The sequence below is a fragment of the Podarcis gaigeae genome (genome assembly GCF_964106915.1).
Source record: "Podarcis gaigeae genome assembly, chromosome: 9".
Classification (NCBI taxonomy): domain Eukaryota; kingdom Metazoa; phylum Chordata; class Lepidosauria; order Squamata; family Lacertidae; genus Podarcis; species Podarcis gaigeae.
In genome coordinates, this window is record NC_139685.1 from 19,551,042 (window position 1) to 19,575,365 (window position 24,324).

Consider the following 24,324-nt stretch of genomic DNA (forward strand, 5'->3'; position numbering starts at 1 on the left):
TTTATTACACATTTCAAGTTTATTTATCCAACAAAAAATAACACACCAGAAGAGTAAAAAAAAGGTAACAGCTCACCAAATCATACAAAATTATATACTGATCAATTAAAGTTCCAGAGCCTCTTCCAATGTACCAAGTTTCCAAATATCCCTGATGCAATTTTTGCATATCATTGTTGAAAGCATGTGCAATAAAAGTCCACCAGGTGGCGTAGAAAGTGTTTTTTCTTTTGTCTTGCATACAATGCAACATCATTGTTTGGTCATATGAATAACAAGAGTAAAACAACTCTGGTGTAAATATGATGTTAGCAGTGGTGATGCTCAATAATTCCTGACGTACATTAGGCATGGATATATAGGGATTAGTGTCCCAAAGGTTATTCCCTGTATGCATCTTCAAAGCCACTTCTGTACTTTCACAACATTTGCAAATAGTAGCCAGCTTAAAACATAACCCACTGAAACCTGACTTTAAATGTCAACTCTCAAGCCTGTAAATTCATAGCTGGTCTCCTTTAATAAGAGTTATGCAACTTCACCCAATAATAATCTATTATTTGTGCTACTCACTAAAATCGCCTTAATTCTAACAGTGAAGAATGTTGTTTAGACTGTGTGCCCAGCAAGGTTATATAAGGCCACAAGGGAGTGTGTAAATATTAAATTCAAAGGTTTTTTCCTTTCAAAAAATTGTTGCATGTGGATGATGACCTAGTTTAAGAGCAGGTTTTCAATCAAGAAATCTGATTAATTAGTCCTATGTCTATTTAGTCCTGTGAAGCCTATGAGTTAAATAATGAAGAAACAAATTGTATTGATCCTGTCAACAGAAGCGACGATAAAGACACAGCAACTGCTTGTGACTGACTCTTAAACACAAACTCCAAACAGAAATTGTGGGAGTGGACTGTGAAATAAAGCCCGCTCAGACATATTCATGCCTTTTATTCTGAGGAATGCATTTCGTTTACATAACCAGCTCCTGGAATGGCTTCAGTTGTGACTGGTCAGCTTTCCTCAGATTATACCAAGCCTTTATTGCCACCTACTGCTTTTCAAATTAGAGTGCATGTATATTCAGAATCCTAGAGTTGGAAGGGATCTCAAGGGTCATCTAGTCCAATCCTCTTCAATGCAGGAATCTCAGCTAAATCATCCACGACAGATGGCCACCCAATATCTGCTTAAAAGCTGCCAAGGAAAGAGAGTCCACAACTTCTCAAGGAAGACCGTTCCGTTGTCCAACAGCTCTTATTGTCAGATAGTTTTTTCTGATGTTTGGTCAGAATCTCTTTTCTTGTAACTTGAAGCCATTGGTTTAAGTCCTACCCTCCAGAGAAAAACTAGATTAGTTGGCGAATGAGATCTAATATAAGTCGTAACTTTTGAGCATCATGTGCAGTTTAGGTGCTATGTTAGGTGTAACATCTAGGGATGAGGGAGAAATTTGATGCAGTTTGCATTTAAAGGTCAACGTGCCTAATTCAGTTTCCAAAACAAAGTGTGAACCAGAACACAGCCACCCTTCAAGATTCACATTTCTCCAGCCAAGCAATGTGTACAAAAACACATGTACAAGGGGAAAGTGTGGGTATAAATGCACATAATAGTTTAAAAAACATACAAAAGCCATTATTTTAGGAGACACTGCTTTGTTAAAAAAAAAGGTATGTAAGGTGAAACTGCTTTGTAAAAAAAAAAAATGTATGTAAGGTGAAATTGCATACGAAAATGTATATATGAGAACACACTAAAATGCAGGTAAGTTTTCATGAGGACATTTTGGTGGAGATCTGATCTTAAGACTGGAAGTAGGATAAACTGAGATAAACCAAAACTTACTCACTTATCCCGATAACTTTCTGTGTATTTGTCATCTACTTATGCCAAGAGCCAATCATGCTTTTGATGGGGGATTTGGTATCACACTATACCTTCCTTATAAGTGGGCCTTCCCATATTTATCCTTTTCTAAACCCACAATTGTTTTGCACATATGCCCCCTATTAGCTTTTCTCATTTCTTAGCATCTATTCTAGGCCCTCTATTTTACTAACATGTATATTGCACACCACTAGATGGCACCAACTTTCCATTAAAAGACTCAATGTATACAAACAGTAACGCTGAAGAGGGCAGAGTCATAAAATTGAAGAGTTGGAAGAGACCATGAGCATCATCCAGTCCAACCCCCTGCAATGCAGGAATCTTTTGCCCAATGTGGGGCTCAAACCCATGACCCTGAGATTAAGAGTCTCCTGCTCTACAGATGTCCCAGATGTGCCCAACCCCTCTTAGGTGTGCACTATGTATTATTCTCGTGGTTAAATTGTATTAAGAATATAATAATGTCCTCAAGTGGATTGCCTAAGCAGAATTCAGCATTTACTCCATTATTTAAAAAAATTATACCACATTGTCTTTCAATCAAATGAATGTCAAGGAGGCTTACAAGAAGCAGGAAGTCTTACATTGCAAGGTTGATACTGACTCTTCATCTAGTGACTTAATTTTGAATCCTTTGGTTCAGGAATTCAGAGCTTGGAACAGGATCAATGCAGTCAATCTGTTTCTTTTCCTAATGTATTTTTTCCCCTGCACTTGTATATAGCAAAATTATACTTGTCCTTTCTCCAGAAATATTATAGTACAGCATTACAGCAACATAAATAGCTTGTTTTCCAGTTAGCTTACCAGTCTTCCAGCTTCATCAAACTTTCCCTTAATTCAAAAAATAAATATTGTAATTGTGAGCCATTTCCACTGAAAGTCTCATATACCATATTCAGCCATACAACATGAACGTTACTGATATAATGAAATCTGCATATGATTATTTTAATATAAATTTAACTCAGTGAAAATGCTCTCTCTTCTTCGTTGCTGGACAGTTTAACGTAAATGGCTGCCCGAAGATTAGACCAGAAAAGTCCATGCTTGCTTTTCTCCTTTGGCCACTCCAAGTACGTTCTCTTGGCCATGAGAGCTTTCAGTTTGTGGTACCTGGTAGGAATGATGTATGCAGGGATTGGTTCCAGCACAATCAGGATTAAACTGTCAGCATTTTCACTGAATAACTTGTGATGGGCAAAGTAGAGCTCATAATGACACCATTCGCTCTGCACAAAGTAAGGAGACAACACAAAGATCGACTTGTAACTTTTCTCAATGCAGTCTATGATATTCTCCACAATGCTCTTGCCTGCAACAAAGTTCCTCTCGTGCTGGCAGATCCGTATGGAACCATCCTCCTTCTCCAAGTTTGGAATCAATATGTTTTTCACCCACTCAGAATCATGTTCACTATAGGAGATAAAAGCATGGAACTCTATGTTGGGGAGCATGTCATCAGGATTACTCTTCCGAATCCTGTGTTTTGCTTGAGTCCACTTCCACATCATCTTCAAATACCATAGAACGTCAAAACGGATGCAGAGGTAGGAAACAGTGGCTACTAAGACCATGGTAATAATTATAACTATCGTAATCAGAAGACTCACGTTGCAAACAACTTCAGAGACGTGAAAGTCCTTTAAAAGGGTCCCCCTTACGTAGTCTGGGTACTCGCACACATAAGCGTCAGGCCAACCAACAAACTCCATAGATCCTTGCTTGTGAAGACTGATGAACTGTCTTAATTCACAGGTACATGTGAATGGATTGTGTCCAGCTTTTAGCTCTTTGATGCCTTGACATGTCTGATAGAATTCAGAAGATGGTGAGACAACAGAGTTCATTTCTATATTCAGGAACCTCAGATTTCTAAACTGACCACATCCAGGCAGACTAGCTAGTTTATTGGATGCCAGATTTATTTCTTCTAAAGACGTCAGCTCAGTAATCTCTTTGGGAATGCTTGAAATGGGATTGTTTTGAAGATGAAGAATTTGAATATTTGCTGGTAAACATCTAAATACTGACTCCGACAATTGATTAGACGCCAAATTCAATTTAATCATATTTTTACCCCAGTGGCAGTCATTCATGTTATCTTCGTATTGCAACAAATTCTGACTCAAGTCCAAGTGTTTCAGTGAGTTCATGTGACTTGTCATTAAACTCATTTTGGCAAGTTGTTTAAGTTGATTGTTTTGTAAAATGAGTGTTTCTAGGAGGGCTAAGTTCTTGCAATTTTCAAAAATTTTGTCAGTCAATGAATTATGTGAAAAACTTAAATAAGTAAAATCACTGGGTTTTAAAGGACAAAACATGATTAGTATCCCCGAATGAGAAATTGTCAATGATGCAATATTCATTTCTGAAAATGTTCTGTACACATCCTCTTGGTTAAACATCTCTGAAACTGCAACAGCATGTTTAATTGTCAATGCTTTTAGTGAGGTATCAACATAATTGAGAGATTGACTTGTGTCTTCAAATATTAAAATGTTCACATAGTTGATGTTGAAATATTCAATGGAGGATTCCCACACCTTCTGAAGAATAGCTGTGAGGCTTAGCCAGGATAGTTGTATATTATTCAATGTTAAGTTTAGCAATTTCCCATTTTTGCTGGGTTGTGACAAAAATGTTATCAAGTCACTGACTTGCTTACCTTGGATATTTGAAAGTTCTAAGCTTTCAGTAACATTGAGTTCTAGAGACACAAATTCTGAATTTTCAGGGAGTGCAATCCAAAGCTTCTTTGTGTTAAATGCTGGAAGACTTCCAGGGACAGATTCAGTGAGGTGTTCTAAGCCCAAGAAGAGAGTATCCAGTTGTAAATTAGCAAGAACTCTGAAATCTGATTTCTGTATTCTTCTAGCGCTGAGGCCAAGATATTCCAGCTTCACCATTTTGTCAAATGCCTGGCAGGTGGGCATGTTCATGAAGTTATTGTAAGAGAGATCTAGATGCCTGAGACTTGTAACAGGAATGCAAAAAAGAGTCTGCAGTTTGTTGTGTGATAGATCCAGAAGTTCTAAGTCTTTATTGTGTTGGAAAATGCTGAAGTCAAGCTCTCTAATCAGGTTATGAGAAATATTTAGTACCCTGAGTTTAGAAAGAGAACTAAAATCAGAAATCTGAAGTTCAGAGATACTGTTGTATGACAAATCCAAGTCTGTCATTTGTGCTGGAAGATTCTTAGGAACAGTATCTAAGCCACTCTTTGAGTAGTTTGCTTTAAATTCATTTTCTGCAGAGGTATAGGTATTGTTCCAGAAAGTTATTGTCAAGATGCAAATACAAAGGAAACCATTCCTGTCTGGACCGTTCATTTCTGCCATGGCATCTAAAGATCTTTAAAATGTGCTTGGCGGAGTTCTTGTACTCTGTATTAGCCTCAAACTCCTGCAAAAAGAGTTCACATTAAAATATTAAGTACTCTAATGGAAACATTAGCTCTCCCAATATTCATTCTTATTACGGCAATAGAAGACACTTCATAATTTAGCAGAAAAGCAGAATCAAATGACAATTTAAAACATAGTTATGAAGAGATTTCATGATGGCCATATGCGTTTTTTGCAGTTTAAGATACAGAAAGCCTTACACAGCTCCAGGAGTTAGTGAGACATCTCTCTGGAAGTTTGAAAAAGGATGAACCACTGTGAATCTGAAAGGAATTCAGTTGCATGGATATATATATATATATATATATATATGCATATTTTGGGTCTCCACCAGCACTGATTTCTTGTTATTTGCTTGTTATCCCCATTTCTTTCTCAGCTGGGGCCAAATGAGATGTTGTGGCAATATACAATTATAGAATCACAGAACTGTAGCATTGGAAGGGACACCAAGGGTCATCTAGTCCAAACCCCTGCAATGTAGTATCTCAGCTAAAGCATCCTGTACCATACATACCTGCATTATCTACAGCTCCCAGATGTTGTTGGAGTACAACTCATCCTCCCACACCACTGGCCATCTAGCTGGCATTGATAGGACTTTTGAATTTAACATATGGAAGGCCACAAAATCCTTATCTTTGATATACCCCCCCCCCCAAGCAGGGCACAGAGAAGCTTGGAGGGAAATGAAATTTGGGGAAATGGTGCAAGGAAAGGATTTGTTTTTTAAAGCCCTTTCACAGTGCTAACCAGTCACCACACACACACACTTTCACCAGCTTTTACCTGCTATGCTTTGCTCAGAATAGACCCATTTAAGTAATTGGACCGCTGTAAAACTAAGTTGGAGACCACCTAGCAGGTCCAATCATGGATTTCATGACATCACATGCAGTTCAGCCCCAGAAGTTCAGAATTTGCTTAAATAAAAGTAAGTATCTGCTGGACACACTCTGAACAAAGTTTAACTCTGTCTATGTGTGACAGGGGAGGAGAGAGAGAAATTATTTTGAAAATAATGGAACACAGCTGGAAAACGAAAAAGCCTAAAGGGGATTTTTTTGCAGTTGGGTGCGGGGCATGGGGTTCCCTGTAGGTGTTGTTTGCTTTGGGGAGAACGGATGCTACTTTAAAGATTACCCACATTCCTTTGGGGGTTTATCTGCTCCCTAATGCAGCCACTCACCCCCCTCGGGGGGGGGGGGAATTTTGGAAACTGTAGCTTGCTAAGGGTGCTGGAATTTGTAGCTCTGTGAGGGGTGATCTACAGTTCCCACATTTGGTGGGGGGTGTTTAAAATGCATGGTATGTACAGAGCCTTAGTTTCAAGAACATTTCCTCACAAAGAAACTTACCTTGTGGATAAAGCTGCCATGGAAAAGTAATACTGCTCAGGGAGTGGTGCAGAAAAAAATATATTAGGTTTAACTAAATAGCCCTTTAAAAGTATTTAGTATAGACTCATCCATTTGTCCTGTTATTCCTAGGCCTGGGTCAGAAAAGTTTTCCTCCCCCCAATCCATTGCTTTTTCTAGGAAAACTCTGTCTGCTGCTGGGCTGGAATAAATGTCAATTGAGTTTTCTGAGGATTGGTGTTTTCTCTGATTCAGTGGTGAATCATAGAGTTGGAAGGGACCACAAGGTTCATCTAGTCCAACCCCCTGGAATTTTTTGGCCAACGTGGGGCTCAAACCTGAGATTAAGAGTCTCATGCTCTTCCTTCTGAGCTATCAGGATTCTCCCAGGGAAAATGACGCTATGAAAGAAACACCATTTGGACCTGTGTCTAGAAACAAAAGTGTGGATGAGCCCTTGATTATGGTGAGGCAATGGTGATGAAGAAAAATGTTTCATTTCTGTAATGGTTATAGGGGTTGCTCGTGCGTAAGTTGCCGCCACTCCTGGCTAGGTTACCTGGTTAAACCCTTTCTGTCTGGACAGCCCTTCACTTCGTGGCTGTTTCAGTTGCTGGCAGAATCCATCAGTGGGCGTTTCTTGAACTTCTTCCAGCAAAGAAGTCTTCTGCCTACTCTCCCTGCGCAGAAATCTTCTGCACAGGATGGGTGTGGGCAGCGGAGGACCCGTGCTCTCTCCGCTGGTCTCCGGTGAAGAGTCCTGGAGCCTCCTCTCCGATTCCCCCATCTGCCCCCCTTCACCCCTGGTGTTACGTTGATTTCCTTCCCCAGCAGATGGGCTTCCTCTTCCTGCAGGGCCCCTCTCCAGCATCGCTCGGGAGCCTTGCCTCCGCCTCTAGCTCCGATGGCAGTTCCCTGACAATTTCAAAGGGTAATGAACCTCAAGGTATGTAGCAGACCTGAGATTAGATCCTCAGGACTAGCTTTTCATACATAATGGGCAGGACTAAGGATAGGAGGATCTGTCAATTGCGGTTCTCTCTGTTTCTCATTTTTCCAATCTTAAATTTGGTTCTCCACATTTCTGCACCAATTTGGGCATTTTTCAAAAAGTCCTCATGGAAACTCTTCAGCAATTGTGTGTGAATTTCTCTTAACAGACACATTTTTGTATGTAGTTTTGACCAATGTACACATTTCTGAATGCATTTTTGTATATTACTTTCACTTACTAATGTTTGCACATAATATACATGTTTCATCAGCACTGTTCGGTTGGAGAAATGCACAGCAAAATTCAGATAAGTGCAAATTTTGAAGGATGGGTGTTTTCGGTTATCAATTTGATAAATTCAACTTTAAATAAGGACTTAACCAAATCCCCCCATGCCTAATCAAGGCAATAAATCACACTGAATATTATTATTATTACTATTAAAATTTGTATACCACCATATACCCACAGGTCTCAGGGAGGTTCACAAGATAATCCTTCCAAAACCCTGTGCCAAGAGGTGGTATTAGATAGAATAAGTGACTATATTTAACCAACACTGTTAAACAGATGTCTGTTAAAGCAGCAAAGGGAGAATGAGGGTTAGTTTAGGGGTGGGGAATGGGTTCTGAAGTACAGCAATCTTGGATGCTTTCTCTGCAAGCCCCTCCTCATTTTTCATGGCACACAAAATGCACATCCAGGAATCTTAGCTGGATGAGAGGGGTCTTGCAGGGGAAAGGCAGCAGGTAAGAGAAAGTTTAAGCAGCCATGTCTTCAGCCAGCACACACCCTAAGGCTTTATAACTGTTCAGCAGTCAGGGACTACCAAAGCCATGTCTATAGCTAGATACCAAGTTCAGCCACAAGGACAGAAAAGTAGATGCCGTGTTTTCACAATATTAGACCCATTCATGGGTGTAGCCAGGTGGGGGCAACTGGTCCCCCTAGATCCACAAAAGTACTGAAAAGCATTGAAAGTACTCAATTAAGTGAGGTTCTGCTCCACCCCCCACAAAAACGATCTCCTAAAAAAAAACCATTCACCATTCACAATAAAAGTTAAGTGAAGGGCAAAAAGTATTCAAAACTTTCTCATGTTACATGTTTTAAAATAATAACACCTACCTTATGCCTTTCAGCAGCAGGAAAGAGCGTGTTTCTAAACAAGAGTGTCTTAAGAGGAAGAATGATGTTGCCTTAAAGATGGGGCAGAAAATTCTCCGCCCCACTTTTAACACAATCAAATTTGTCAGCCTTTGCAGTAAAAGGTAGACAACAACAACAACAAAATGAATTAACAGTGGGAGAAAACTATAGTATGTTCAGAGGAGATCACAAACTCAACTAAAAGAAAAGGAATGAGGAACTTAAGTTACAACTTGGCCACAAGCTAAAAATAAACATTAACTTGGCGTAATTTACAGGAAATCTATGCCACTGTCAAGACTTCCTCTTTACCCAAAATGGTAGTTTCAACATGTAACCTGATGGTGCATGTTTTAAAACTGCTGCTTTTAGTTCTGTTTTGATAATTTTATGTTGATTTGTTTTAAAGTTGGCGTTGGCAACTTGGCACGATTTAGAGATGTAATAACAATTTGTTTGCTTCGTCGTTAATGTTTGAGATATCAAAATTCCTCAGACAGCCTCCACGCAAATATTCCCGCTTACAACCTGGAGATGTTACTGCTACATATCCCTTTAAGTACGGGGGGGGGGGGGGAGTGTTTGCAGCCGTGATTTAAATGACATGATCTGGATTGTCATTTGATTTGATTTCTATGTGGATGTTAAACACACACACCCCCGCAGAAGGAATATATTTTGCCTTTTTAAAGCTACATTGCGTTCTTCAACATAGAAAGGTGAAGGATTTATTTTTTAAATGATAGACGACATGTGAAAGGATCCAGCCCACCATCATTACACAATGGGATTAAAAACATCAACACACACACATGCTACTGGGTAAGATTTGGCTTTTCTGGCAATGACTGACGTTGCATCACACACACACAGGAGAGAGTATATATATTTGCCACTGCAGGAAGAGCAGTACCTGTTATAATGCCCTCTTCTGCACAAAGATCAAAAGTGAGAGAGATTCCTGCCTTCCCCTTTTTCCATTCCTCCACCTGCCAAACCTCAACCCTTCATGTTGTTTTTCAAAGCTGCATGAGAGAATCTGAAACCCAGATCTCCACGAAATCGCTTTGCAGGATCCAGCCCTGCAAAGTCCTTTTAGTTGCAAAGGGAGAAGCAAGTGCGTGACATAGCGGACATTTTTTTGAGACGAAAATGCCCTTGCACTTTTCTTTCTTTCTTTCTTTCTTTCTTTCTTTCTTTCTTTCTTTCTTTCGAGGGCAAGCTTGCAATCCCCTAAGAAAAGCAAGCGGAGAGATGGAGAAGTACTCGCGCCCCTGGAGTGTTGCCCAAGTCCCAAACGACGGAGAAAGTTGGTTTGGGTTTTTTTAGGCGCCATTTTTTTAAGAGGCAGGGGCGAAGGGGGGAGGGGAACCCAAAAGGCGGCTTGAAACTGTGCGCGCGACCCGAAGCGCCGGCTCCTTTCCCGCCTTTTTAAAACCGTTTACCTGCTTGGCGGCAAAGATAAGTCGCTGGTCTCTCGGGGCTAAAGAAGGACAAGCGAAGCCGCAGGCGGTGGCAGTGGCGTAGCGTGGGGGGTGCAAGGGGTGCCAGCCGCACCGGGCGCAACATTTTTGGGGGCGCACTCGGAGCTCTCTGCCCCTATCTGGTCCTGGTGGCGCTGATAGAACGCCAGGCGCGGGGGCGCCAGGGAGAGCCAGCGCGTGCCCCACCCCGGACGCTCGCGGCCACCGCCGTCCCTCCCTCCCAGGGAAGGCGGGATTAGAGCAAGCGCCCGGGCAGCAAGAAGCGCGCGCGCACGCCGGCCCTGCCCTGGATCCCTCAGAACAGCCAGTCTCTGGGAAAGTGGGCGTGGCTTTAGAACTCTCAGGCAGCAGAGGCCGCCGCCCGGCAAGGCTTCCCATTGGGAGGCGCAAAGGCTTTAGTGGGCGGGGATTGGCGCAAATGTAAGCAGGGCGGGCTAAGAGGAGGAGCCGCTGCCGAGGAGCAGCGGCACCAGCAGCGTTTCCTCTCCCCCCCTCCCCTCCCGTGTCAACAAGCGCTTTGCCTGCGCCGGGGGTTTGCGCGTCTTTTCCTCTCATGCGCGGTATTTGCTTCCCGAGTCGGGCCCGGGGTTTGGCCTAGAGCCGGCGGCGGGCAGAGGGCGCAGCGCGATCGGCCGCAGCTCTCCGGCCGCAGCGGCTCCGGGCGGGCGAGCGATCGGTCGGTCCGCTGGCTCAGGATGGCGGACGACTCCACAGTGGCGTAGCGTGGGGGGTGCAGGGGGGGCGCAACTTCTGGGGTTAGGGCAAATCCACGGGTTAGGGGGCGCAAATCACTTGCCTTGCCCCGGGTGCTGACAACCCACGCTACGCCACTGGGCGGTGGCAACAGATTTCCCCACAGGAAGAGAAACCGCCTCCCCTCGGTCGACCTGAGGGGAGGACAGACCAAATGAACTCTGCCCACTTGCCACCCCCACGGGTCATGGTCACGGGGATGTGAAATATGGGTTTCCCCCACTTCACTTACAAGGAATAAGTTATGGGGTGTGTTTTTTGGCTTTTAGAGGAAGTGCTCTTTGAAGTAAAAGCACCTCAGTCCCTGGTTTGGTTTTGGGCTGTTGGGGGCATGTTTGTTCCTGCCCAAGATGCGCTTCGTGTTCATGGTGAGCCCAGTTACGAAACCCAAAGAAACCTGGAAAGCAAGTAGGTAGGGGCTTGGTTGTCTGGATAACTGGTGATAATTGTGTGCAAGGCAAACAAAGAAAGGCAAAAAATGCCAGTCCAAAAAAAATTACCGCAATAAAACCCAAAACAGCAACAGCTGCACTCAAATTTATCTTGTCAAATAATAATAGAAATAATATTTTTTTATTTATACCCCACTCATTCGGCTGGGTTTCCCCCAGCACATAAAAAATTGTAAAATATTAGACATTAAAAATCGCCCGATACAGGGTTGCCTGGTGATTTTATGGAGAGCAAAAAACCATCCTAAGCTGCTGAGTGGAGTACTGCTTCTTATTTGTGGACCTCACAGCAATAAATACGAATTTGTAATTCTGCTTTGGCTAAACAAACTATATACTGTACACACCAACTTGGACCCCTATATAAGAACATTTAACATGGCTGCAAGCCTAAACATGTACATACTACACATTTAAAGCACATTCCCCCCCCCAAAAAAAAAAACCTGGGAGAAGTGTAGTTTACTCCTCAAAGAACTACAATTTCAGTTCCCATACCAAACTACAGTTCCCAGTAAGGAGCTTACATCCGAGTGAACATACTTGCTTACATTTTTCTAATTGAAAGCAATGAGAAGTTAATGATCCAAACCTCAGATCATGGTTAAGCTCTCTTCTTTAACCATAACCCAATAAGACACAAAAGGAAAAGCCACTGGCAGAAAGAAGAGGGGGAATTCAGGCAGCAGTTCTTAAACATGTGAAGTGTTTTGAAGTGTTAATAAAATAGTATTATTATTTCACTCTTCCTTCTATTACTCCTATGACTAATCAGCTAAACATTATTTTACTGGCAGGCAGCCCTACAAACATTTATAAGCCATTTACCTGGAAGTAAACCCACTGACTTCAATAATATGATTCCTAGTGTGTACTTCAGAAAGGGATGTCCAAAATGTAAAGTCATATAGATGAAAGGGGCTGAAAGCTCCCTCCCCAATACAGAACCATTTATCACACAGTGGAAAGCACAGAATACATTGCAAAAGTTTGGCTACATGCCACAAACGTACAGGATGGTAAAGTGTGGATCATCACTACTAGCCAATCTGGCTTATTAAAAAACAAATTTCAGCAACCAAATATAGTAAAGTGTTGGGTTCGGGTCAGGAAGAGAAGGGTCAAAATCTCTACTTAGCCATGCCACAGAGATGGGCAACTTGTGATCCCCTGGATGTTATTGGACTACAACTCCTGTCGGTCCCTAACCATTGGTCGTGCTGGCTGGAACAAAAGGCAGTTGGAGCCCAGCAATGTCCAAAGAGCCACAAGTTCCACACCCCTGGTCTTGAGCAAGGAACTATATCTCACAGACTTGTGAAAACAGGATAATGACCTGGGTCCTTTGGTCTGGCTTCGCAACCTACTGTATAAATTATACTGCTTGCCCCCTACTTTCTGACATTCTTATATTCAAAATAGGAATTATACAAAATAATATGCACTGGCTCTCATTCAAGAAAGGTTTGGTGTAGGAAATAAGGCTTGGGTGTATTACTTTCATAGGTCAGCAATGTATAAAACAGTTTCTAGACCTATGCTCATATGACTGCTTTTTCCAAGTAATCTTTTTCTTCCCCAGGTCATGTGGCAACCAGAACTATACACTGCAACATCTCAGAATATAAAACAAGGCAACGAACATGCGTAAGTGAATGAGTCAATGAATGAATTTATTATTACGGTCACAGACCAGTTCTGGCTCACTTACAATATCAGGAAAATCATAAAGCACGATAGGGATACATTGAATTGCAACTGGGTCTAACAGGGACAATACAGATATAGCAGCAGTTAAAAATATATAAGTGAAATCTTAATCACTAAAATATAACCTAAAATTGTTATTTATAATCTTAATCATTTTGGTAGTACAGTCATACCTCGGTTTACAGACGCTTCAGGTTACGTTTTTTTGGGTTACAGACCGCCGAAACCCAGAAGTACCAGAACAGGTTACTTCCAGGTTTCAGCGGTCGTGCATGCGCAGAAGCGCTAAATCACACTTGTGCATGTGCAGAATCGCCGAAACACAACCTGCACGTGCCCAAATGCACCGCTGTGGGTTGCAAATACTGCGGGTTGCGAATGTGCATCCCACATGGATCACGTTCACAACCCGAGCATCCACCGTACAGCTTGTTCCCTAAGTTTTAGGGCAGTCGCACAGAATTGGGCCACCCTTAGCGTGATCTTTGGATCCTTGTCCTCTACCAGGAGTTTTAGACATTGAAGTTTGGACCCATTTGGAGATTTTTGTATAACAGGGGTGATAAATACCGAGCATATATCCCCAGAGAAACGGCAGCGTAACAAGTCATGAGAGACAGTTTCCACCTCCACCAAGCCGCAGGGGAAGACTCGTTCCACGTATGGTTTGCCCTTGAATCTGTCCTGCAATAAGGCAGATGGCAGCACGTTGAACCTGGCGAGGGTAAACAACCGTCTGTATTTAGGTATTTGTGATTTGGACAGATATATTGCTGAGGTGAACCCTCTCCCATTGTCTTTTATTGCTGGGTGTTTATTCATCTCACTCACATGGCATTGTAGTTCCACATCCCAAATTCATTGGCGGATTATTGCTCTAGCTTTCTCAACCTACAGCTAGGTTTCTATTTCCTTAGATAAATGGCCCTGTCGGTCACACCCAACCTAGGCCCGAATGTTTTCGTATAAGCTGTGGATGAGACGCAGTAGATGTCTGTCTATGTTTGAGGCACTTAGTTTTTCCCAAAGCCTATCTTGTGATATTAAATCAAAGGCAGATGAAAGCTGCATAGAGCTGCATGAAAGCTTCTTTTCTTGAGGTAAATTTTTCCGCAAGATGTTGGAGTACTAGGCCTTGGTCTAAAGTTGATTGGTTTGCCCTGAAACCAGCTTGTGCTTCTGAAAGGACATATTCTCGCTACATCCAATCCTCAGGGTTATTCCATAAGTGGGCAGCACAGAGTTTACTAATAATGCTTAGGAGACTAATTGGTCTGTAATTAGCAGGGTCAAACCTGCTCCCTTTCTTGTATATTGGGAAGATGATTGCTAGTCCCCAATCCTCTGGGATAGTAGCCGATTGATCTATGCTGGTAAACGGCAGCAAGCACTGGGCCCACCATTCAGCATTGGCCTTGAGGAGCTCAAGGGAAATATTCTCTGTGCCAAGAGCTTTGCCAGGTTTAAGAGACTGAATAAGCCTCCAGGCTTCTTCAGTTGACACCGGGGGCCACTCAGCCCTGGTATCACTTAAGAGGTAGGGACTGAGCCTGTAGATGTTTTTTGTGTATAGGGATTGGAAGTATGACTCCCATGCCCCAACAGGGATGGAGTATTCCACTTTGGAGGGGGAGTCTTGCCATCCCTTTGCAACAATTTTCCAAAAGGTAGCTGAGTCTCTCCTTTGAGAATGCATAAGTGAGCTCAAACGAGTTTAAGTGCAAGGGTAAAGACTTAAAGTTTACCAGGCTTTTAGCCTGCTGTGGTTGTTTTTAGTGCTGCCTTTTATTTATTTATTAGATTTTATTGGTGATTGTAAAATGGTATGAAGATTTTTAATGGAGGAGTAATATAGAAATGCATTAAATAAATAAATATCTTGCCTGCAGAAAGCCCCAGAATCAGTCCCTGGCATTGCCAGCTAAAAGGATCAAGCAGTGGATAATAGGAAAGAGTATCTGCCTGGGACCCTGGAGAGCCAAAGGCTGTCAGAGTAGACAATACTGGGGTAGATAGACGAATACTCTGACCATTATATGACACCTTCATATTTTTTCAAAATAGCTGGTTTCCTACAGCTAGGCTATATTGATGTTATTATAGGTATAATAACTATGAAAGCATAAATACAGCAAGCTTAATATGAATTCCTGTCTTAATATGTACGAATAAAACTCTATGCTTCCTATTCCCTCTTGCTTGGTCTATGTGGGCTCCCTTTGCAATGTCTGCTTTTAGTATGTGATACCTGGCAGGAATTATATATGTAGGGATACATTCTAACAAAATGAGTGTTTTCAGTAAATACCAGTACTTTTTTAATAGGCATTCACAATGCACAAAATTGGAAGACAGCACAAAGACTAACTATTCACAAAGCAGTCTCTGATATTTTCAACAATACATGGGTGCACAAAAGTTCCTCTCATACCAGCAGATCTGTTTATTTTATATAAATTCAGCTCAATGAAAACTGACTTTAATGCTACAACTCTAAACAACTTCTTCATTGTTTGGAAGCTTAACATGATTATTCAACCATACAACAGGGGTTAGCAATTTTTTTCAGCAGGGGGCCAATCCACTGTCCCTCAGACCTTGTGGGGGGCCAGACTATATTGGGGGGTGGGGGAAATGAACGAATTCCTATGCCCCACAAATAACCCAGAGATGTATTTTAAATAAAAGCACACATTCTTTTCATGTAAAAACACGAGGCAGTCCCCACAAATAACCCAGAGATGCATTTTAAATAAAAGGGCACATTCTACTCATGGAAAAACACGCTGATTCCTGGACCGTCCGTGGACTGGATTTAGAAGGCAATTGGGCTGCATCTGGCCCCCAGGCCTTAGTTTGCCTACCCATGCCATATTACATGAACGTTACTGATATAATGAAATCTGCATATGATTATTTTAATATAAATTTAAATCAGTGAAAATGCTCTCTCTTCTTCATTGCTGGACAGTTTAACGTAAATGGCTGCCCGAAGATTAGACCAGAAAAGTCCATGCTTGCGTTTCTCCTTTGGCCACTCCAAGTACGTTCTCTTGGCCATGAGAGCTTTCAGTTTGTGGTACCTGGTAGGAATGATGTATGCAGGGATTGGTTCCAGCACAATCAGGATTAAACTGTCAGCATTTTCACTGAATAACTTGTGATGGGCAAAGTAGAGCTCATAATGACACCATTCGCTCTGCACAAAGTAAGGAGACAGCACAAAGATCGACTTGTAACTTTTCTCAATGCAGTCTATGATATTCTCCACAATGCTCTTGCCTGCAACAAAGTTCCTCTCGTGCTGGCAGATCCGTATGGAACCATCCTCCTTCTCCAAGTTTGGAATCAATACGTTTTTCACCCACTCAGAATCATGTTCACTGTAGGAGATAAAAGCATGGAACTCTATGTTGGGGAGCATGTCTTCAGGATTACTCTTCCGAATCCTGTGTTTTGCTTGAGTCCACTTCCACATCATCTTCAAATACCATAGAACGTCAAAACGGATGCAAAGGAAGGAAGCAGTGGCTACTAAGACCACGGTAATAATTATAACTATCATAATCAGAAGACTCACGTTGCAAACAACTTCAGAGACGTGAAAGTCCTTTAAAAGGGTCCCCCTTAAGTAGTCTGGGTACTCGCACACATAAGCATCAGGCCAATCAACCAACTCCATAGATCCTTGCTTTTGAAGACTGATGAACTGTCTTAATTCACAGGTACATGTGAATGGATTGTGTCCAGCTTTTAGCTCTTTGATGCCTTGACATGTCTGATAGAATTCAGAAGATGGTTGGACAATAGAGTTCATTTCTATATTCAGGAACCTCAGATTTCTAAACTGACCACATCCAGGCAGTTTAGCTAGTTTATTGGATGCCAAATTTATTTCTTCTAAAGCCGTCAACTCAGTAATCTCTTTGGGAATGCTTGAAATCTGGTTGTTTTGAAGATCAATCATTTGAATATTGACTGGCAGACATCTAAAGACTGATTCAGACAACTTATTAAATGACAAATCTAATTCAACCAGATTTTTACCCCAGTCACACTTATTCTCATGGTCTTCATACTGCAATAAATTCAGGCTAATATCCAAATATTTCAAAGATGCCATGTGACTGGTCATTAAACTTACTCTGACAAGTTTTTTGAACTGATTACTTTTTAAAATGAGCTTTTCAAGGAACATTAAGTTCTTGCAATTTTGAAAAACGGTGTCTGTAAAACTGTTATTTGAAAAACATAAGTAAGTAAATTGACTGGGGTTTGAAGGGCAAAGCATGTGTATCAAACCTGCATCAGAAATGGTCAAGGCTGTAAGGTTCATCTCCGAAAACAATTCCAACATATATTTTGCATCAGAACGAAACGTAGTCAATGTAGTCTGCTTAATTGTCAAAGTTTTGAGTGCAGTTTTTGTATACTTAAACTCTATTGAATTTGGAGCTTCCAACTGTGATGCATTGGCTATAACAAAATATTCAATGGTTGATTCCCATACAGTCTGAAGAATTTCAATGAAGTCTTCCCAGTCACATTGTATATTGTTCAGTGTTAGGTTTAGTAATGTTGAGTTTTTGTCAAGTTTCAGCAGGAAAGTTCTTAAGTCATTGACTTGTGTTTCTTGGATATTTGACAGCTCTAAACTTTCTGTTACATTGATTTCTAGATCTGGCAATACTTGATAATCATTGTTTGGTGGGAATATAATCTGAAGGCTCCTTGTATTGAACATTGGAAGATTTCCATGGATATATTCAGAGAGGTCTTCTAGGCCCAAGAACAGAGTTTCCAGTTGTAAATGAGCAAGAACACTGAAATCTGATTTCTGAATTCTTCTAGCACTGAGGCCAAGATATTCCAGCTTCAACATTTTGCTAAATTCCGGGCATGTGGGCATGTCTACATAGTTATTGTAAGAGAGATCTAGATGCCTGAGACTTGTAACAGGATGACAAGAAAGACTTTGCAAGTTGTTATAGGATAGATCTAGATGTTCTAAGTCTTCATTGTACTGGAAGACACTGAAGTTCAGCTTTCCAATGAGATTATGAGAAAGAATTAGTACCTGGAGCTTAGAAGAAGAACTGAAATCTGAAATCTGAAGTTCAGAGATACTGTTATATGACAAATCCAACACTGTCATTTGTGCTGGAAGGTTCTTAGGTACTTTAACTAGAAATCTGTTGGAAAAGTCCATAATCAATCCTTTCCCCGGAGAACATTGGATGTTATTCCAGAAGATTATTGCAAGGAGGAAGGCACTAAGGAAATGGTTGGTGACTGAACTTCTTTCATCTACCATCGTGCATGAAGATACTTTAAATGTTTTTACTGGTGACTTTCATCACTCCACATTGACCACAGGCCTGTAAGAGGAGAAATGCAGCAACATGTTAATGAAATCACATCAAGAAGTTCAAAATGAATTATAGCAGTTATAATTCCTGGATGCCTTGGACTCTTATTTCCTATTTGTTTTAGTTGATGAGAACCATGAAGATGTATGGTTGATAACTACAGTATATCTGCCTCCAGCAATTAATGATTCCGACCGTAATGAAAGGTGGTCTGAACTTTCGTCTTGGCTCCATGATCTTCAAACAACTAACCCAGGACTTCCTCAAATCCTCTTAGGCGACTTTAACGCAAGAATAGGTCCCAACGACGATGCTATATTATCTTCCGCAGCACTCCTGGACAATCCCCTGCAGCCCCCTTGGGGAAACAGATGCTCTCTTGATCCCATAACAAATGCGTCGGGGAGGCTGATGGCCCAATTGGCCATCGAAAACGATCTTTGCATCGCAAATGGCAACGTTACTCCCTTGTCCTTGCAGCAATTAACGTGCATATCTTCCCGGGGAACCAGTGTTGTCGACTACATTTTATTGACGCCGGAGCTATTCTCAATCTCTACAAAAATGGAAGTGGCTGAATATTTTGGTGGTGACCACCTTCCATTGACTCTATTGTTAAACCTAATAGAGCCATTCTCAGTCCCCTCAAACTATAGTTCCACGGCACAAAGCTACCCTGTATACAAAACAAAGAAATGGACAAGCCTCAGCTCCTCTCTTGCCCTGGACATACAAAAATCATTTGATATGCCTGCAGTTCTTTCTGACTCAATTCTGCCCGCTGACCAGTATCGGAAATTAATTGATGCTTTTTCAACAACTTACACAACCACCACCTCGCCTACCCACCAACGCTTCTTCTATGAATCACCTTGGTTTGACAAGGAATGTAAAGCCCTAAGAAGGTGAATTAGGAAAATGGTCAGAATCATCAAATTTTCCAACGACCCCCAAACCCGTGCAGAGCTTCTAGATATTAAAAGGACATACAGAAACATGATTCACTGCAAGAAACAGCAACACATCCTTGAGGCTTGGTCCACTCTTCGTTCGGCTGTAGAGAGGCATGACTCCCGCTCCTTCTGGCGCTTAGTTAGGCCTTCGGCACCATTTAATTCAGCTACCCTGATTTCCGCTGACGAATGGATCGCCTATTATTCAGCCAGTTTCACTTCTCCAAATCATCTCACAGATCACCTTCAATCCCCGTTGGACCTCTATTCCTGTTCTCATAGTACCACCTCCTCAGTAAATTTTACCTCAACCCACATCTTTAACATCATAATGTCCATGCGAAAGAACAAGGCCCCCGGCCCAGACATGGTCCCGTTGGACCTTTTCCTGACTGATCCTCTTTGGTGGAGTGAACAGTTGACTCCTGTATTCACCGCTATCTCCTCCGCCCTAGACATCCCCGACTCCAGGAGAGAAGCTACAATAGTTCCGATTTTCAAAGACGGCCAGCCAAACATCCCTAGGAACTATCGCCCCATCAGTCTGCTATCCATTCCGGGGAAAATATTTGCCGCTGTTTTACTAGAAGAACTTCTTTCATGGGTCCATGAGAGAAACATTCTACTGCCAGAACAGATTGGCTTCCAGAAGTCAGCATCAACCATGGACCACTGTCTAACTCTCTATCACCTTGCCAGTAAATACACTGCACCAAGGCAAGGCCACCTGTTTGCCGCTTTCATGGACCTGGAGGCCGACTTTGATTCCATTCCTAGGCAGAGATTATGGTCCAAACTTGCCCATCTGGGAATTGATCCGCACCTCCTCTCCCTAATTATTTCCCTTTATTCAAACACCACAGCTCGCATCCGAATTGGTCCCAACGGCTCCCTTACCACTCCATTCCCAACGGCCAGGGGCGTCCGACAAGGTTGTCTCTTGGCCCCTTTACTATTTAATCTTTATCTTCATGATGCTCTTTCCCCTTTGAAGCTAGCAACTAAGTATCCTCCTCACTTAGCAGGCCACCCCGTTGCTTCCCTTTTCTATGCAGATGATGCCGTCATCTTATCCAGAACAGCTGCGGACCTAGCAAATGCAGTTAATGCATTTATCGCCTATTGTAAGGCGGAAGCTCTTAATATTAATTATAAAAAATCGAAAGTCCTCCACTTCACTCGTTCCCGCAAACTCAAGCTGGAGCCGATTAAGATCACAGGTGGCTACTTAGAAAAGGTAAAAGCCTTTAAATACCTAGGCTTAATATTTACTTATAATCTCTCCTGGACCACCCATCTACAATCTGCTTCTCTTGCTGCAACCACGACCTCTAATGCCATTGTCCGATTTTATCACCAGAAGGGCGGCAAACACCTTCCAGCAGCAATTCAAATATTTAATGCCAAAGTAGTCCCTAAATTATTATATGGCTGCGAAGTATGGACTACAGCAATATCAGGCAACTTGGATCGCCCACTTCACATGTTTCTGAGATCTCTTTCCGGCGTCCCGAGATGTGTCTCAGGTGCAGCCCTACGACTTGAGTTTGCCCAGCCCTCAATAGTAAAACGAGCATGGAGTCGAGCCATTTCCTATAGCTCCCACCTATTAGCATCGGATGCTCAAATTAGAGGTGGTTTCTCCAATCCGATCCTAAGAGATATTCATAATTCTCCTTGGAAAACTACAATTAATCTCAAATTCCGCTCTCTTCTCAATTTGAACTGCAAAACTGTTTTTAACTTAGAGTGTATTAGCCCGGCGGCCCTACCTCTAATCAAAAAGAAGCTCCAGCAACTTGACTTCTCTAACACAGCTTCCCATGCAAGAGGGCCGTGCTCAGGCTTAGCCCTAGCTATTCCACCCCCTGAAAGGATCCCTCTATACTGCTTCACAATTCCTTCGGAGGCTAAGCGAAGGGCCTTTACCTGTGCCCGGCTCAACTGTTTTCCTACAGCAGTTCTGTTGGGTCGTTACTTCAGAGTTTCCATCGCAAATAGAACATGCACCTGCAATGACACGGCTCTGGAGACTATGGAACATGTAATGCTCTTCTGTCCCAACTGGACAGATGAAAGATCTCGGTTTCTAACTCCTCTCGTGAACAAGCTTCATCTCCCAATTCAGCCTTGGATAGTGTCCCTTCTTCTGCAGGATTCTGACTGTTGGATTACCGAGATGACAGCTAACTTCCTGCTTAGTGTGATGAAGAGGAAAGCGGCACCAACTTCTTCTTTAATACCACAGATGTAGTCGATTCGTCGCACAATCGAACCTGTTTTTGTACTCTCTGTCACTCGATGTTTTAAATCCCCTGTTACTTTTGTTACCCCCATTTTTTTTTAAAAGTATTTCGCCCAGGACGACATCCACTTTTATTTCCCCACCCCCATTTTATGTTGTTATTTCTATGTATATTATGCCAGTGGCGTAGCGTGGGGGGTGCAAGGGGTGCCAGCCGCACCGGGCGCAACATTTTTGGGGGCGCACTCGGAGCTCTCTGCCCCTATCTGGTCCTGGTGGCGCTGATAGAACGCCAGGCGCGGGGGCGCCAGGGAGAGCCAGCGCGTGCCCCACCCCGGACGCTCGCGGCCACCGCCGTCCCTCCCTCCCAGGGAAGGCGGGATTAGAGCAAGCGCCCGGGCAGCAAGAAGCGCGCGCGCACGCCGGCCCTGCCCTGGATCCCTCAGAACAGCCAGTCTCTGGGAAAGTGGGCGTGGCTTTAGAACTCTCAGGCAGCAGAGGCCGCCGCCCGGCAAGGCTTCCCATTGGGAGGCGCAAAGGCTTTAGTGGGCGGGGATTGGCGCAAATGTAAGCAGGGCGGGCTAAGAGGAGGAGCCGCTGCCGAGGAGCAGCGGCACCAGCAGCGTTTCCTCTCCCCCCCTCCCCTCCCGTGTCAACAAGCGCTTTGCCTGCGCCGGGGGTTTGCGCGTCTTTTCCTCTCATGCGCGGTATTTGCTTCCCGAGTCGGGCCCGGGGTTTGGCCTAGAGCCGGCGGCGGGCAGAGGGCGCAGCGCGATCGGCCGCAGCTCTCCGGCCGCAGCGGCTCCGGGCGGGCGAGCGATCGGTCGGTCCGCTGGCTCAGGATGGCGGACGACTCCACAGTGGCGTAGCGTGGGGGGTGCAGGGGGGGCGCAACTTCTGGGGTTAGGGCAAATCCACGGGTTAGGGGGCGCAAATCACTTGCCTTGCCCCGGGTGCTGACAACCCACGCTACGCCACTGTATTATGCTATGGCCACGGCTAATGCAATAAAAAATCGAATTGATGTATGTGCACGCACACACACACACACACACACATACACACAAGCAGACACATGTTCTGAAGAAACCTATTCTGATTACAATGAAGTTTTGATACTTAGGTGTGAAGGGGTGTCTTTTCTATTCCCATAGCAAATGTGTGACTAAATGGATGTGCATTGCCTATAGGACTGGGGTAACAGTCCTGGACTACCAGGATACACACTACCCTGGTATGGGTGCCCAGGGGATGAGAAAGAGGAGATGGGAAAATTTGACTTGGATAGAGCATGAGACTCTTAATCTCATAGTCAAGGGCACAAGATTCCTGCATTGCAGGGGGTTGGACTAGATGACCCTTGTGGTCCCTTCCAACTCAACAGTTCTATGATTCTGTGACTCCTTTGAAGCCTTGATGCCCCTCAAGGACAGCATTGTTGTTGGTTTTTTGTATCTTTATTTTAGATTTGGTTGTGATATATGTGGAAATTGTTCAGTTTGGTTTTGTATTTTTTTATGTTTCATTTATTGTTTATGACTACTTTTGAGTACACTACTGTTATGACTACTGTTGTGGATATGTATTTTTTTAATGTGGTAAGCCGCCTTGATCATGGTCTGAACTGTGGATAGGTGAAGTAAAAATAAAATTATGTATGTATTGAAAACAAGTAGACTTACTTTTGAGTACACTCATACCGGGCTGCACTGTCAAAGGAACTTGGCATGTTCAAGTTATGATTCAAGTTTATGGCATTTGACAAGTTATGTTGAGGGAACTTGATGTTTTCGTCAGTTCCAGCAACAGAAACAAAAGCTGAAGGAGCCCCTCTCTTTCGGGTGGTGGGGAAAAGGGAAGTGAAACTAAGGCAGCAATCCAGACTCACCTACTTGAGAGTAAGTCCCATTGAGTTCGAGGGGTCTTGCATCCGAGTAGAGGGGCGCTGCACAGGATCGCAGGGCACTCAAGAAGGGAAGGCGCGTGATGCAAAGAAAACAGCACCACCCTCCACCACGGTGGTCTTTTGCTCTCACTGCCTGCTTTGTTCACCGTGGGAAACAGTCGAGACGGAGTTCACTTCTGGCCGCTGAAGCGCACGGGTGCCGAACCTCAGCTACCGCTACCGCGACTCGCTTGCTGCTGCTGTGAAGTCTGCCTGCTTCAGATTTGTTGGGGACGGAGCTAGAAAAAGAGCCCCGCCCACTCTGCCCTTGTCCGACCCCATTGCCTCCACACACCTCCACCCCCGCTTTCCGTCAGGGAAGGGAGAAAGAAAGCGCAGAGCAGCGCGCAAGCTCAGTGACTGGGGGCCTTGAGAGGTTTTGAAGAAGAGGTTGGATGGCTATCTGTCGTAGAGGATTTAGCTAAGATTCCTGCATTGCAGGACTAAGTGACCCTAGGGGGTCTTTTCCAACTCTACAATTCTGTGATTCAACAACAAGAACACTTGTCCAGAAGTAATAAAATATGTATTTGTTTGTTTTCCTGCTTCCTATTAAAATACAACTACTATTGCTTTTGCACTATCTGTCACTAGCTCTCTACTGAGTTGGTGGCT

General features: G+C 43.1%; 2 protein-coding genes across 7 annotated transcripts in view; one reads left to right on the forward strand and one right to left on the reverse strand.

Moving 5' to 3' along the window:
• Window positions 1–24,192, reverse strand: LOC310853081 (uncharacterized protein). Its single transcript, XM_083757247.1, has 3 exons — window positions 23,653–24,192; window positions 16,137–18,575; window positions 1–5,244 (listed from the first exon to the last, which is right to left on the reverse strand). The coding sequence occupies exons 2-3, from the start codon at window positions 18,509–18,511 to the stop codon at window positions 2,853–2,855; spliced, it is 4,767 nt and encodes a 1,588-aa protein (XP_083613373.1). The 5' UTR covers window positions 18,512–18,575; window positions 23,653–24,192; the 3' UTR covers window positions 1–2,852.
• The window catches only part of FAM114A1 (family with sequence similarity 114 member A1), a 56,843-nt gene continuing 43,688 nt past the window's right edge, over window positions 11,170–24,324 (forward strand). For 2 of the 6 annotated variants that reach the window (XM_083754994.1, XM_083754997.1), the window contains exons 1-2: window positions 11,172–11,447; window positions 13,070–13,134. The gene's annotated coding sequence lies outside the window, so the exon portion shown is untranslated. Of the gene's footprint in view, window positions 11,448–13,069; window positions 13,135–24,324 lie in introns of all 6 variants that reach the window. The other 4 variants (XM_083754991.1, XM_083754996.1, XM_083754998.1 and 1 more) reach the window with 3 other exon arrangements.